General features: G+C 56.5%; 1 protein-coding gene across 10 annotated transcripts in view; it reads right to left on the reverse strand.

The window, feature by feature from the left end:
• The window catches only part of KIAA1217 (KIAA1217 ortholog), a 240,016-nt gene that overhangs the window by 51,391 nt on the left and 172,313 nt on the right, over positions 1–16,312 (reverse strand). For 9 of the 10 annotated variants that reach the window (XM_062211186.1, XM_062211184.1, XM_062211182.1 and 6 more), the window contains exon 5: positions 4,778–5,598. In XM_062211186.1, coding sequence (XP_062067170.1) covers positions 4,778–5,598 — 821 coding nt within the window. Of the gene's footprint in view, positions 1–4,777; positions 5,599–11,839; positions 12,099–16,312 lie in introns of those variants that run through there. The other variant, XM_062211183.1, reaches the window with a different exon arrangement.

Below are 16,312 nucleotides of genomic sequence, written 5' to 3' on the forward strand. Positions count from 1 at the left end.
ACAACCAGTGCCAGGGGCGGGTGCTGGGCACAGCTGGGTGTTACCTTGCTGCTTGGGACACCTTAGTCCACATCACAGTGCCTGGCTCGAGTCCCAGCTCCTCCATTTCTGATTCTAGTGCCATGCTGCAGCTCCCTGGGCTCAAAATTCTCACTGCTGGGAGCCAGCGTTGTGGTGTAGCAGGTAAAGCCGCCGCCTGCAACGCCAGCCAGTTCGAGTCCCAGCTTCTCCACTTCCTAACCAGCTCTCTGCTAATGGCCTGGGAAAGCAGTGGAAGATGGCCCAAGTCCTTGGGCCCCTGCACCCACGTGGGAGACCCGGAAGAAGCTCCTGGCTCTGGCCAGCCATCATCCAAGGAGTGAAACAGTGGCGGGAAGATCTCTGTCACTTTCAAATAAATCAATAAATCTTTTAAAAAAAGCAAAGCACGGTCACGCTCGTTTGCCTTCTCCCCAGTGCTGACACAGCCAGCAGGAACTGGTGCTGCTCTCTGCGCCCTGTGCTCAGGACTTGAAGAGTTTAAGACTCTTGAAGACACTTCCACAGGTCCAATATGCCCGCAGTCAACTGTGTCCCAGCACAGGCGAGACGACGGACTCTAATTTGGTGCCTCGGTAACTGTTTCCGGCATCTCCGTTTTAAAATGTTTTTCTTTGACACGGTCCTAAGATGCTTTTTGGATTTAAAATTTTTTTAAAAATAAAATCTGCCAAGAAATGTCCTTTTCTCTCTTCCCCTACTTGCGCATAATTGTGCTCGGATGCCAGCTAGGGCAGTTGTATTTTAAGTGGCATGTATATATTTAGCAGTGCAATTATGCAAATCCAGCCGCGTTTATGATTGTAAATATCCCTTGGGGGCAGTGCCGTAGCATCTAGTCCTGAACCGAGCTTTTGAAGGGTTTGGATCGAAACGCCCAAAATTCATCCCTGAGTTGATTTCCCTGCCCGGTGCAGCTGAGGCTCCTGGGGCTCCCTCCCGGGGTGGGACACTGCACCTGGGGGGAGACGGACGGGTTCTCCAGGGGATCTGGGCTTCTATGCCACCCTCTGGCTCTGTGACCTTGGGCAAGCTACTCACCCTCCCTGAGCCTCAGCACTGGCATCTCTAAGATGGGGATGAGGGTGCGGGGTCACAACGACGCAGGGCACGGTGCTGCCTGGAATCTTCTACCCCCCACGCACTTGGCTCCAGCCTGGCTCAGCCCCCACAGCTGCTAGCATGCACGGCCGTCTGCAGAGCCCAGTGGGCCCTCAGGGCAGCCCAGTCACCCAGCACGCCACACGGGGAACCGTGGTCGAAGGGGAGGGAGCCTGGCCCAAGCCCCACAGGTCCCACGTTCTTACCTGCCCAGGTATGGTAGGGGGACAGGTGGGGGTCCCTTTTAGTAAGGAATCTTTGTTTAATTCTCTCATGAGCCTGGGTTGAGTTAGAGGGTGGTGTTTTGGTCTTTTAGTGACAGTGACTGCAAATGAAGAGGGTGTGTGTGCACGTGTGTTCACATGTGTGTGTGTGTGTGTATCTATGGGGCGACTGGGGGAGGCAATCCAGCCAGCCCACCTATACACAAGCACCCCAATTCCACTGTTGGGAGAGACAGGTGAGGCATCACTTAGATCAGATGCAGGAGATAAAATTCTTGCTTGGCAGTGTTCCCATACAATTGTACAATTACATGCATAACAACAGCCACACGTCCGAACAGGAGAGTGGTCATGACAGTGTATCTCAGCACAGCCTCAATCGTTTCTGTCCATTTTCCTAGTATTTGTTTTTCTGGAAATACCAGCCGTTCGGATTTCCTGAAAAGGTTTTCTAACGTGCGAAACAGAAAAGCCACGGCACCGGGGGTCAGCAGATTCCTTGCATAAAAGGAGCCGAGGCCCCGCAGGGTGTGGGAGCTAAAATCCTGCTGGGCTGTGACCGGGCAGCGTGGAGAGAGGACGCCAGGGTTTCGTTCTCTCTAGAACCAAAGCAAGCAGGGCTCAGGGATGCACGTGAGGTCGTGTGCGTGGGTGACACGGAGCCCAGCCTCTGGGGAGCCGGCAGACGCCATGGCTGGCCAGGACGTGCCTGGAACCCTGCAGGGCAAACCCTGTGCCGGGGGCTCCAGGTGGCAGATTCTGGCTACCCACAAGGGGGCCAGAGTGGGAGGCGCGGGCGCTCACGGCCCAGGCTGCCAGGTGTTCCCTGCTGTCTGCGCTCACTTCTTCCTGCTCCAAGTCCTGACCTCTCCATCACACGCCCTTTCCCACCAGGGGGGACTTCGCCCACCGCTGGGCACCCTGCCTGGGAGGCACAGGGAACGCGTGTCCGAGCCTGGCCCATCTGGGCAGATGTCGCTCTGGCCGTGGCCCTGGACACGAGCCACTCCCGTTGGCTGCCCCCGGGCTGCTCTGATCCTTAGATGGTCACTTCCAAAGGACTCTGGAGACAACGGATGCTAACTCCCAACCCTTCGTTTTCCCTTAGTTCTACACAATCACGCCAGCCACTGTCTTTGCTTTTTCTAAAGATACACTTATTTATTTGAAAGGCAGAGTTACCTAGATGGCTGCAATGGCGGGGGTTGGGCCAGTAGGAAGCCAGGAGCCAGGAGCTTCATCCGGGTCTTCCGCGTGGGTGCAGGGGCCCAAGGACTTGGGCCATGTTCCGCTGCTTTTCCCAGGCCATAGCAGGGAGTTGGATTGGAAGTGGAGCAGCTGGGATTTGAACTGGCACAGGATGCCAGCCCTGCAGGCGTCTACTGTCCTCGTTTTTCTGGCTGAGTGAGAGACATTTGTTGTGTCACGGGGTTGGTGTTGTGGCACATCGGGTTCAGTTACTACCTGGGATGCAGGCACCCCGTAGCCCTGGCTGTTCCACCTGCCCATCCAGCTCCCTGCTAATGGCCTGAGGAGGCAGCAGGTGATGGCTCAAGTCCTTGGGCCCCTGCCACGCACATGGGAGACCCGGATGGAGTTCCAGGATCCTGTGTTCAACCCGGCCCAGCCCTCGCCCGAGCTGTTGAGAAAATCTCTCTCCCCACCCCTCTCTCTGTCGCTCAGCCTTTCAAATAAATAAATAAATCTTTAAAAAAAAAGAATTTGTGTGTCACATGGATGACCCCAAAATAATCATGTTTATTCACCTCCCAGCCTCCTAAAATCTCTCCGCTGGGATGTTTCCTGTGCCTGAGGGACGCCCCTCTGATGACGCAGAGAGACAGGGATTCCCTGTGTGTGTGTGGATCGCAGGGTGGGCAGGTGACACGGCATTCACAGGACCAGTCCACTTCCGGTAAAGCCGTGAGCGAGGCTGGCACCCCGTGTGCCGAGCAGGCTTCTGCTAAGGGGCTGAATAACCAAACACCTGATTGGATTTTCCATCCCCTTCGGAATGCATTCATGACAAGGGACATTCATGACAAGCGACCCGGCTTCTGAGCCTAGCTTTTGCTGATCACAATAATGACGTCGACTTCCTGTGACCAATCGGCTTAGAGAAATTCCCTCTATCAAAACCAGCTTTTTTTATTTTAAAGATTTATTTTATTTATTATTTGAAAGACAGAGTTACAGAGAGAGGCACAGCCAGAGAGAGATGTCTTCCATTCCGCTGGTTCACTCCCCAAATGGCTGCAACAGCTGCAGCTGAGCTGAGCCAGGAGCTTCTTCCAGGTCTCCCACACAAGTGCAGGGGCTCAAGGACTTGGGCCATCTTCCATTGCTTTCCAAGGCCACAGCAGAGAGCCGGATCGGGAGTGGAGCGGCCGGGACTAGAACCGTTGCCCATGTGGGATGCCGGTACTGCAGGCTGGGGCTTTAACCCACTGCGCTGCAGGCTGGCCCCAAAACCAGCTTTTCTGATAGGGAATGAGCTTTGGACATAGAGTAGGAAGGTTATGGACTAGTAAATTATTATGCATATGAGGAAATTTAAGGGACCAGCATTGGGGTGCAGTGTGTTAAGCCACTGCCTGTGATGCCGGCATCCCACATCGGAGCACTGGTCTAGGTTCAGGTCCCCGCTGCTCCACTTCAGATCCAGCTCCCTGCAAATGCACCTGGGAAGGCAGCAGAAGATGCAAGTAGTTGGGTCCTTGCCACCCACGTAGGGGACCCAGATAGAGTCCCTGGTCCCTGGCCTTGGCCTGGCCCAGTCTTGGCTGTTATGGTTATCTGGGGAGTGAGCCAGCGGATATAAGATCTCTTTGCCTCTGTCTCTCCCTCTGTCACTTTGCCTTTCCAATAAATAAACCTTAGAAACAAAGGAAATCGAAACACCCAGAATGTCACTCACTAGGACCATTGTGCTGACCTCGGCACAACTCCCCAAAGAGCATGAAGTCCAACCCATTCTATCCTGATGCAAATTCAGGTTTTTATCAACCCTGAAGACAATGACAAAACAAAACCACATTCTAAATGAAAAAAGCCAAGCGCCACTCAAACACCTCCTCCCTGAACCCCTTATTCCCTAAACCGGACGGCAGAGCAGTGACCACAATCCCCGGAGACGTCTGTGTCCCATGGTTTCTGCACGGCCTGACTGTCTTCAGAGTGGCTCAGGTGCACAATGGTGACAACACCGTGAGATCCACACCCTGAGGCCTGCACGCTGTTGACCCTATGGGTGCACCTGTCCCACTCAGCACAGCCTCACTGGACCCCAACCACTTGGAAACACTTGGCAGACCAGGGTCAGCTGTGGGAGGCACGAGGCTGGTGCGTGCCCTGTGTTCCTGGGGGACCCTTGGAGAGCAGCCCAGCCCTCACCCACTCTCCCCACGCCTTACCTGGTCTCTCTGTCTTTGGGAATTGTGGCTGTGCTGTAGGTGAATACTTGCTTCTCGACCAGGGGCGGCCCGAGGTCCACAAAGCCCGGAAGGTTCCGTGGCTTTTCCAGGTACACCAAGGTGCCCGGCTCTTTCTTGAAGGACTGACGGCTGGGCGAGGCGCGGTCGGGCTGCAGGGTGTGGGGGAGCCCGTGGACACCGTGAGCCGGCAGGTCCAGCATGCGCAAGTCGCCGACCCGGTGCGGGGAGGCGGGCGGCGTCTTGGCGCCCAGGGTGGGCAGCTGGCTGTCGGGGTACTTTCTGGGTTTCTGCCGGTACAGTGCCTGCTCCATGTGCATCTCGGCTTGCAAGGAGGGGTTGCAGTAGGCGCTTGCTGAGCGGATGGCTGTGCGGTGGTAGGCGACAATGTGGTCGGGGACATCGAGGGGGTGGCCTCCATGGGACGAGGCTATGCTCATGCGCCCGTCGTGGTAGAGGTAGGGGTCCGCGTAGAGACCCTCGTTCCTGTACATGGCCAGGTTCTTGCCTCCGAGGTCCTCATCCGGCTTGACATCCCGTCTCTCCAAGATGGCGCTGGGGCTGGGGGAGATGGATCGGGAGACGGGCAGGCTGGAGAGTCTGTCCCTGGGGATGGTGGCGTTGCCAGGCACCACCATGGGCCGGGAGCCCCCGTACGGGATCCTGGACGGGGAGGGGGGCATGGAATGGGGCACGGGCGTGGACGGCGGGGAGCTCGGGATCACGTGGGCAGGATGAGCCATGGACCCGGGTCGTGAGGCGCCGGGGCCTTCTCCTCGTGCGTAGATCATTTCCCTCTGCATCTGAAAATACAACCAGGCATGAGAACGTTGGCGTTGACACCCAGGTTTCAGGGGGCGACTCGATGTGACTGAGGGTGCGGCCTCCTTGAGGCCCCCCTCCCCCGGCCTCTCCCCGCCTCCCCTGCAAGGTGTTCACGCCTTCATTTCTGGAACCTTCCCCAGGCTCAGGGACTCAGAGAAGTTAAAGATGACGGGGGTGGGCTAAGCCTCCGCCTGCAGTGCGACATCCCCATATGGGCACTGGTTTGTGTCCCGGCTGCTCCTCTTCCAATCCAGCTCTCTGCTGTGGCCTGGGAAGGCAGTAGATGGCCTAAGTCCTCAGGCTCCTGCACCCGCATAGGAGACCTGGAAGAAACTCCTGGCTCCTGGCTTCAGATCAACATGGCTCTGGCCTTTGTGGCCATTTGGGGAGTGAACCAACGGATGGAGGACTTTTTTCTCTGTCTTGGCTCTCTGTCTGTAATTCTACCTCTCAGATACATGAATTAAGAACTCTTAAAAAAAAAAAAAGCAGCAGCTAAGAATGCTGCAATGGGTGAAACGCTCTCCAGTGGGCCCAGTGCAATCATGGGGTCCTCATGAATGGACAGGGGGCAGGGCAGGTGGGGGGAAGCTGTGTCACACACAGAGAGACCGGGGGTGCCACACTGCTGACGTTAAGGATGGAGAAGTGGGCAGGTGTCCCCAGAAGCCGGAAAAGACCAGGAAAGGGAGGCTCCTTCGGGGCCTGTGTCCCTGTAAGATGCAGTGACCTTGGCCATGAAACCCATTTTGGATTCTTGCCCTCCCCAAGTGTCATATCACAAACTCGTGCAGCTGTACGTTGCTAAGGCTGCGGCTATTAATACGTCACAGTGACTCCAAGGCAGCCAGTGCGCCCGACGTGCAGCCCTGTCTCTCGGGCTTGAGGGAAGAAGATAGAGAGAGACGCTTGATAAATGTGGGTCGAACGGGCCAGTAGTGCTGCAGCGGCACTTTCCAAAACTTCCCCTGTGCACGTCCTCCCCCCGGGAACCCCAGGAAATAGTAACCCGGCTTTCCCAGGTCTCCAAGCTGACGCAATCGAGGGATGGGACCAAGGAAAGCTCAGAGGGAAGCTGTCTTCATCCGCCAACCCTGCGGCACCCGGAGAGAGATGGGGAGATAAGGATGCTCTGGGAACCGAGCGCGTCCAGCAGGGCACACCAGCAGGCGCCTTCAGGGGAACAGGGACTTTCTGCTGCGCTTGGGGTCAGGCCAAGACCCGGGAGGGGCATGTGCACTGAATTTCTCCCAATGGCCTAAAGATCACCAACGGCTCCGGCTCTCCATTCAAGTCTGCTCTGTGCCAGCACAGGAGCCCACGCTCCCCACCCTGCTCCTAGGAGATCTGATGGATTAGAGGTATAAGTGTGGGAGGGCGGGGTGAGGAGACGAGAACCAAGATGACGGGGCTGGCGCTGTGGCATAGCAGGTAAAAAGCTGTCTGCGCTACCAGCATCCCATATGGGCACCGGTTCGAGTCCTGGCTGCTCCACTTCCGATCCAGCTCCCTGCTTATGGCCTGGGAAAACAGTGAAAGATGGCCCACGTGCTCGGGCGCCTGAACCCACATGGGAGACCTGGAGGAAGCTCCTGGCTTCGGATTGGCCCAGCTGTGGCCATCTGGGGAGTGAACCAGTAGATGGAACACCTCTTTCTGTCTCTCTCCCTCTCTCTTTCTCTAACTCTGTCTTTCAAATAAATAAATAAATCTTAAAAACACACACACACACACACAGCCAAGACCCATGGCGAGCGTGATGGGGAAAGAGTAGAAATCAGAGGTAACAGGAGAAGGCCTGAAATGAGACAGAGCCCCAAACGACGCCTTATCATACACATCATAGGACCAGGCAGCGGCCACTGCTCTGAACAAGCCAAGGTCCTGTCTGCCCCTCACCCGCAGGACACGGGCCAGGACCAGCCCTCTGAGCTGTGAGCACCCCCGAACGGGCCCCTCAGCCTCCACCCAGACAACCATTTCTGGGGAGCCCCAGGGGATGCTAGGTCCTTGCCCACCCCCCACTGGGTTGCCACCACAACAGGCTGGGCAGCTCCCCACTCTCGAAACCCAGCCTGTGATGTCCTCCAGCCGTCCTCACCCTGGGCTCTCTCTCCCACGTCCTCACCCTGTGGTCACAAGCTCGGGCCCCAGGTGCACCTGCTCTGCACGGCCCCCAGACTTCGCTCTGTCGCCGCCCCGCAGACAGCCACACGACTCGGGAGCTCGGTGCCTGAGACCAGGAGGACCCCTCCCAGCACGCCTGCCTGGTGCTGCTCCCAGAGCAGCCAGGGCAGCCGAGGGATAGAGGTCTTGCAAGAAATCAACACAGGAACACCTCTCCTGCTCTGCCTCCCATGGCTCGGGGCTCAACGAACAGAAAGTTACTGCTCAACAGTGAACAACACAGGGCGTTACAAGAGGGACTGGCTCAGCCCAGGCAGCAGAGCCCTGGCCAAATCCCCCACAATGCAACAGTCAACCAAAATGAGCATGGACCCCAGAAACCTCCGTGGAGAAGGCAGCAAACAGTGCCCAACCAATGGTAAGTCCTCTGTCATTCCTGCTATTGATTCCAAAAAGAAAATTCCGGAACCTGTTAGGGATGAACAACCGTCTTAGCAGGTGGCTCCCCGCTCATTTTGCTCTTCCTCCAGCCTCTCTAGCACCCAATAGAAACCTCCTGCTTTCTGGAGAGGGAAGACAAAGAGACATCAACATTCTAGAACAGTCTAGAAGGATGCAGAATGTCAGTGAGAAGGAGATGTAAACTTAGTTTTATTTGATAAAAAAACATTTTAAAATGGCAGAGATGTCTTAAAAACACATTTGGTGACGTGAAAAGACATCGTTGGGAGGTACATCATATAAGGACTTGAAACAAACAAACATCAGTGGCCAGCTAAGTGGCACAGCAGGTTAAGCTGCTGACTGCCATGCCAACATCTCATATCCAAGTGCTGGTTCAAGTCCTGGCTGTTCCACTTCCAGTCTAGCTCCTGGGAAAGCAGCAGATGATGGCCCAAGAACTTGGGCCCCTGTCACCCATGTGGGAGACCCGGGTGGAGTTTCTGGCTCCTGGCTTTGGCCTGGCCCAGCTCTGGCTGTTTGGGGGAGTGAACCGGGCCATGGAAGATCTCTCTATCTGTCTTGTCTCTCTATATCTTCCTCTCTCCCCAGCACTCTGCCTTTCAAAGACATAAATAAATGTTAAAAAAAAAAGTTTTAAAAATGCTCAAAGAAGCTCATTAGGAGGAAAAACTCATTAGCCTTGCTGGTGTCATGTGTAGAGGGATATCGGAAAGAAATGAACAGTTAGTCATTAGTAAGTGAATCACTGCGTGGGATGTGCACAGCGGATGTGGGTGGCAGTCTGAACTGTCAACAGCCAACGTGCACCACGGCTTGGAGACCAAGCAGTGGTATCTCGGCCAGGGAGGGCAGACCCCGGCCCCGGGCCGTCAGCAGCAGGACCTGCCGGCGGTGTTGCGTGATCAGCCTTGCTGTGAAAACTTCACAGAGAACCTTGGCATCCCCGATGGGGCCCCACAGCGGAGCTGAACACTCGCTCTGAGCGTTGACAGAACACGGAGCCTGAGGCCGGCTGCTTCCCTCAGACGGGAGACTCAGAGGTTGCGAGTGATGACGGCTGTCCCCAGGGAGAGACCGAGGAGAGAATGACGCGAGGATCCCACGGCGCAGCCGAAAGTGGCTACACGCAGGAGCCTCCAAAATGAGACAACTTGGGCTCGCGAGCCAAGGGCCACGCACCTGCCAAAGCCTGCCCACGTGGGAGCCATCCATGGGGAGGTGAGAAGGAGAACCCCCTCCAGTCTTCAGGGGACCACATGCATTCAACAGCAAGTGGACCCAGCAGACGGCAGGGGTGATGAGGAAGACCCCACCACCCACGATGTAAAACCCCCAGGGCCTCTCCTGCCAGCGCCCCTTCCCGAGTCAGGCACCTGGTAAAATAAATAGGCCACACACACACACAGCCTAACACTCACACACGGTGACACATCCTCACACACACTCACTCATACATAGACACCCTTACACACACACACATCCACTCCACGCTCATACCTTTCCCCCCACATAACACACACCCTCACAATGTCTCACACCCCCCCACATGGTCACACATACACACCTGCACACACTCAGTCACAACACCTTCGTACTTACACACATCCTCACGCTCATATTCACACACACACACCCCACACTCATCCCCTCCACTAACACACACCCTCACACTGTCTCACACACCCCACACACAGTCACACATACACACCTGCAGTCACAATACCCTCACTCACACCCTCACACGCATATACACACATTCACACTCACCCCAACTCATACTTCCTCCACATATAACACACACCCTCACAATGTCTCACAGCCCCAGTCACACACACAGTCACAATACCCTCACACTTATATAGACACACACCCACCCCATGCTCATACCCTCCCCCCATATAACACACACCCCCCACAGTCACAACACCCTCACACTCATATACACACACACTCCCCCAAACACATAATATACACCCTCACACTGTCTCATATACCCCCCAGTCACACACAGCTACACTCAGTCACACACACCCTCACACACACACACCCCACATTCACACCCTCCCCAAACACATAACACACACCCTCGCACACAGTCACAACACCCTCACACACACCCCACACTCATATCCTCCCTTAATATAACACACACCCTCACATGCACACACCCCACACAGTCACACCCGCAAAGTCACAACACCCTCACAGTCATATACATACACACTCACACCCACCTCACACCCACACTCTTTCCCACATAATACACACCCTCACACTGTCTCACACACCTCCACACAGTCACAAACACACAGCCACACTCAGTCACATACACCCTCACACACACTCACCCCACACTCACACTCTCCCCAAACACATAACACATACCCTCACACTGTCTCACACACACCCACAGTCACAACACCCTCAAACATACCCTCATACTCATATATACACGCACCCCACACTCACACCCTCCCCCACACATAACACACTCCCTCACAGTCTCACACCCCCCCACAGTCACACATACACACACGCAGCCATACACACCCTCACACAGTCACACACACCCACAACAGTCACAACACCCTCACCCTCATACACACCCTCACACTCATGTACACACACACTCACACCCTCGGGGAGCTGCCGTTCACCCTATGTACACACACACACTCACATATACCCTCGGGGAGCTGCCATTCACCCTATGTACACACACACTCACATACACCCTCGGGAGCTGCTGAATCAGGCCCCAGCCCTGATTCTCCCCTGTGCTCCCTGGTGCACCTGCTGTCTGGGTCACCTCCTTTCTCTGCCCAGGTTAAAAGTATGAGGATTTGTTCCATACCTGACACTTTTTCCCCAGAAAACACCCGCACCAATGTCCTGCTGTGAGCGCTACAAAGTTTCATTTCTCCGTGAGAAAGAGACAAACTAAACACACCCATGAGGTTCTCCCCACACCTCCCCAGGACACAGCACACTCCTAGCCCGGCCCAGCCAGCCCTCGCCCTTCCGCCCGGGGAATACCGGCCATGGCTGGATGAGCCTGCTCTCCTCCTGCAGCTCCTCTGTCGGCAGAGGCTGCACGTCCCTCTTCCCACCGAAACCAGAGCTGGGGCTCGCTTCCTCCCAGGGCTGCTTCTGGGGTGGGGGGGTGGTGTGTGGATGCGGCCCCTGCCCGCAGCGCACGGCCTGGGGAGCTGACCGGCCCCTCCTTTGCCATGGCCCCGAAAATCTCAGCAGCAAAGCCGTCCCTGGAGAAACCTTTTCATACAGCGAGCTGCCCTTTCTCCAAAGCTCCACAGGTCAAACCAAATCGCGCTCATGCAGAACTTCCTCGAAAACTAGAAGCAACCTCTACCATGGGGGAAAAACAAAACAAAACAAAAGAAACCCTGGCACGAACCAGTGTTCGTCTAAAGTGATCTGGGGAGCTGCCTCCCGCCATGGTGCCTCTGTGGAGCCCACGAGATATATCTCGTAGCCCAGGCACTGGACTCCAGACCCCACCCTCCCAAGCCTAGGATTCGTAAACATCCCGCTTGCAGCGAAGCCCTGGAGAGAAACAGGGATGGGCTCATAGCGCCCCACTCCTCCTCGGAGACCCGAGTCACTCACTTTTACTCGAGGAAGTCACCTGTGTCCCCAGCGCCACCAAGGCGCTCATTGGCTCAGCTCTCTGCAGGGCGGCTGCCTCGCTCGCTTGCTTGAGTCCTGAGTCCCGCACTTGGCTGTCTCAGAGGGCGTGCTCGTGGGAGGCAAGGCCATCACGGAGGCCGTGGCGGCCCCCAGAGCCTCCCCAGCCCCGGCGCTCACAACCCACGAAGCCCATCTTGCCGCTGCCAGGCCTTGGGAGCCAAGCTGCCACGGGCACGGAGGAGGAGGAGCCTCCCCACCACGAGCTGCTCGCTCCTCCCCTCGGAAGTTAGTCACCGAGTAACCTCAGCCCGCGGCCAACCACAAGCCAGGCCGTCAGGCACGCACCAGCCAAGGGAGCCGGGAGGCCAGGCCAGGTGAGTGGGTTCACAGCAATGCAACTACAAATCCCACGTCGCCCAAGGCAAAGGGCATCCTTCAAACAGGCAGGCGAGCAGCCGGCACCAAAGCAAACAGGCAAAAACCAGCTTCCAGGTGACTCCGCTGTGGTGGAGAGGGTGCGGCCAGAAAACCCAGACCACCAGCTCCCGATGCCCCTGCGCAAGCCGCTTTTGAAGCCCGGGTCGGGGATTGGCAAGCGAAGGAAACCTGAGCTTCCTCCCCGGGCTGAGCGCTGGGCAGGGACAATAGGGGCTGTCTGTTCATTAACCAGGCCGGTTTCCCCAAGCTGGACTTTGAGTGGCAGCCAGCCATCAAGCAGTCCTGCCCAGTGCCAGCCAGCGCGGGCGGAGGCGAGAGGAAGAGAAGCAACCAGAGCCCTGGAGCCCCGCCCCAGCATGATGCAGGAGGAGAGGGTGGGGTGGTCTCTGGAGACCCCTGGGTGCAGCCGCTGTGAGCGCAGGTGTGGTCTTCCTAGGGATAGATTGATTTTTCTGGCTCTGCGCACCAGGGTGCGGCCAGCAAAGGTGACCCAGGAAGCAGGCGTTGCCTTTGCCTGCAAGAGGGCCCTGGAGATGACCCTGGTGCTTTCTGAGCCCTTGGGGACCAGCTATGCAACCAGGAACGGGGAGCCCTGGGCGGCAAGCCCGGCTGGCCCTGTGCCACACCCAGCTGCCGCCCTCTGGGCAGCCTGCGCAGTTTTAAAAGCATCCTGAGGCTTTCGGAGGTCGCTCTTGTCGACCAAAAGAATTCTGTGACGTGCCCCGAAGTTCAAGTTCAGCCAGCGCCCCAGGCTTTCTGAAAAGACTGTCCACTTCCAGGCAAGCCCTGCGCCATGGTCCTAAGACGACTGACAGCAGCAGCGTCTGGGGCTCACAGCTGCCACTGCTGAGGCCAGGGAAGAGGAGGGAGACTGAAAAACCCATGCCAGGGTGGCTGTGGCCTCTCACCAGAGCGGGGAAGCACAGGTCAAACAGGGTGTCCCTCCCATCTCAGGAAGGCTCTGCCTCTCCCGGGCAAGAACCTTGAGTCTCGGCTGGGGATGGACTGCCCAGCAGGGCTGTCACCGCCCCAGGAGTGGAAGCACCTGGCACCGAGCGCCCCACGGTTCCCCTGGGGGAGCCACACGGCGGGTGCTCAGCGCACGCATGGCTTCGGCATCCCCTGAGCAGGAGCTCACCCCCAGGAGTCTGAGAGGCAGCCCAGGAAGCTCAAGTTCAAGTCAAAGGCCTCAGGGACTGGACCAGCTCATTTCCTAAGCCACAATCTAGCGAGGACCAATTGGACCAGACGTCTCCACCTGGGTCCACGGCGCCCTCCATAGAGGGGCTCATCTGGGCCCAGCCAGCCCACAGCTGGGCTCCGTCTGGACGCCCCTGGCCTCCTGGCCAGCCACTTGCCAGGCCTTGGTTCAGTTCCTTTTCTCTTTCACGGAGCGGGGCCAGCAGCAACAAGGAGGTGATCCACGCCCTCCGAGCCAGTGCTGGGGACTCCTCAGCAAGACCTCAATGGGAAGTCAAGTTGATGCTCTGGGAAGACCGGCCGTGTCCGGAAATGCGTGCCTTGCTCCCGTTCCGATTCGTTTCTTTATTTTTTAAAATGCATATGTGAAAAGAACATTCCCACACCGTGCCTATACATATAAAGACGACATTCGGAAGGAAAGCGAGGATCGCGTTGGGAACCTTTGTCATCGGGCTGCTTCCACGGCTACTAGCAGAAACACGGTCACTTGGTCAAGGTCCCCATCAACCTGTTCGGGTCCCTTTCGGTACCAAGTGGAACACCTCCCACGCAGGAAGACGGGCAGGTGGCTGCCAACACAACTGAATTCCCGGGAAGGCAATGGTCCTGCTGGTGTGAATTTTAAGGCGAGTGCTACTTGCACAAATATTCTGACACCAGCAACTGACCGAGCCCTCCCTGGCCAGGCCTGGCTGGTCAGTCCCGTGCCCAAGGGTGATTAAATATCTCATTCTGGGCCAGAAGAAAGAAGGGAAGTTAAAGAAATCATTGCACTTGCAAGCCACAGTCGGTGACTCTGCAGAACTGCCGGGCAGATAAGGGAAAGAATGTGCCGGACTCTGCCTTCCCCTGGGCTGCTCCTGCCTCGGCCAGGCCAAGGACAAGCTCCTATTGTACCCAAAATAGCTGCAGTTTGTGGAACGGGATCTCTTTCCAGCCCTGGCGGCTCTGCACAGGCCACTCCTTCTCGTCCTTGTCTCCACCTGTCACATCCTCCCGTTTCCTGGGTGGGTGCCGCTGTTTCAGCTAGCACCGCCTTCCAGGGAGTTCCAGACCGGCAGCTTCCAAGCCTCCTAGGTCACCCCATGCCCACTTTTCAGGGCCGTACTGCACTCCATTTTTCTTCTTAGGACACTCCTGAAAACTGCCGCTTAGCTTGTCAACATACGTTGTGCAATACACCCTACATGGCTTCATTATTATTATTATTATTATTATTATTATTATTATTGACAGGCAGAGTTAGACAGTGAGAGAGACAGACAGAGAGAAAGGTCTTCCTTCCATTGGTTCACCCCCTAAATGGCCACTACAGCCGGTGTGCTGTGCCTATCCGAAGCCAGGAGCCAGGTGCTTCTCCTGGTCTCCCATGCGGGTGCAGGGCCATCCTCCATTGCCTTCCCGGGCCACAGCAGAGAGCTGGACTGGAAGAGGAGCAACCTGGACAGAATCCCAGAATCCAGGACTAGAACCCGGGGTGCTGGCGCCACAGGCGGAGGACTAGCCAAGTGAGCCGCGGCACCGGCCAAGGGCTTGCTTTATTTACGACATTTCTTACTCCACAAAGGGGTTTGGACGCGGCCCCCACCCCCACACACCCCATGCAGTGGTCACCCAGCTTCCGCGGCTCTGTCGGCTGTGGTCGCCCTGGGCAAAACGTGCAGGTCAGGACGGGTGTCACCGTCCCCATTTGAACGTGGCGGGAACAGGAGGGCAGGGAGCGGAGGACCTTGCCAAGTTTATGCAGCTGATCTGTGCAGCCACCTCTCCTTATCCTCAGGGGGACACATCCCAGGACCCCAGGGGATGCCCGAACCCACACGGCACCTCACCCTGTGTGTGTGTACGCGCGCACACACACACACACACCCTACAGTGAGGTTTAACTTATGGATTAGGCACAGGAAGAGAGTGACGGCTAATAATAACAGGACAGTGATAATAATACACTGTAATCAAGCTCCTAGAACCTGTATTTGCTTTTTCCTGCTACCTTCTGAGGATGGGCACAGGCAGGAGGAGTGCGGTGCCCGGGTCGTCCGGTAATGAGAAACTCCACGTGCCGAGGAGAGACCTCACGGCCACTGCCTCCCTGGCCAGGATCGCGGAGCCCGAGCGTCACCTGCCTTGCTCAGGCAGGTCTTCCCCGCAGAGGGAAAGACGCCCTGTGCAGCTCAGTGGGCCGAGGACCCCATTAGCCACACGCTCTCTGGACTTCCTGTTGGGTTTTACCCAGCTGCCACAAATGAGGTGCCACAGGTGGGATACAAACTCATCTCCTATGGAGTTGCAATTAACCAACTGCCGGCACTTGATTTGCTGGTACATACACAGTCAGACATCACGGATACGGGGGCACGATCTGAGAAACGCAGCAACAGGTCAGCTCCTTGTGTGGACATCACAACGCAAACGAAGGGCGTGATGATGTCACTGTGCCAGATCGCCTGTGTAAATACGTGGCTGCAATGACATGTGGTACATGTCCCTCACTAGGTACCACCAGCAACATGCATGTTACATGTGCATATGCACATGCATGTTACCACCAGAGATGCAGCATGTGACCGCACTGACATATGGTGCATGTCCTGCACTAGTTACCACCAGTAACCTGCATGTTACATGTATGTGCACACATGCATGCTACCACCAGTGACGCAGCACGTGACTGCACTGACATATGGTGAATGTCACTCAATAGTTACCATCAGGAACATGTATGTCACCATCAGAGATGCAGCACATGACTGCACTGACATATGTTGTGTGTCCCTCACTCGTTACCATCAATAACATGCATGTTACATG

The sequence above is a fragment of the Lepus europaeus genome, chromosome 14, assembly GCF_033115175.1.
Source record: "Lepus europaeus isolate LE1 chromosome 14, mLepTim1.pri, whole genome shotgun sequence".
NCBI classification, from domain to species: Eukaryota; Metazoa; Chordata; class Mammalia; order Lagomorpha; family Leporidae; genus Lepus; species Lepus europaeus.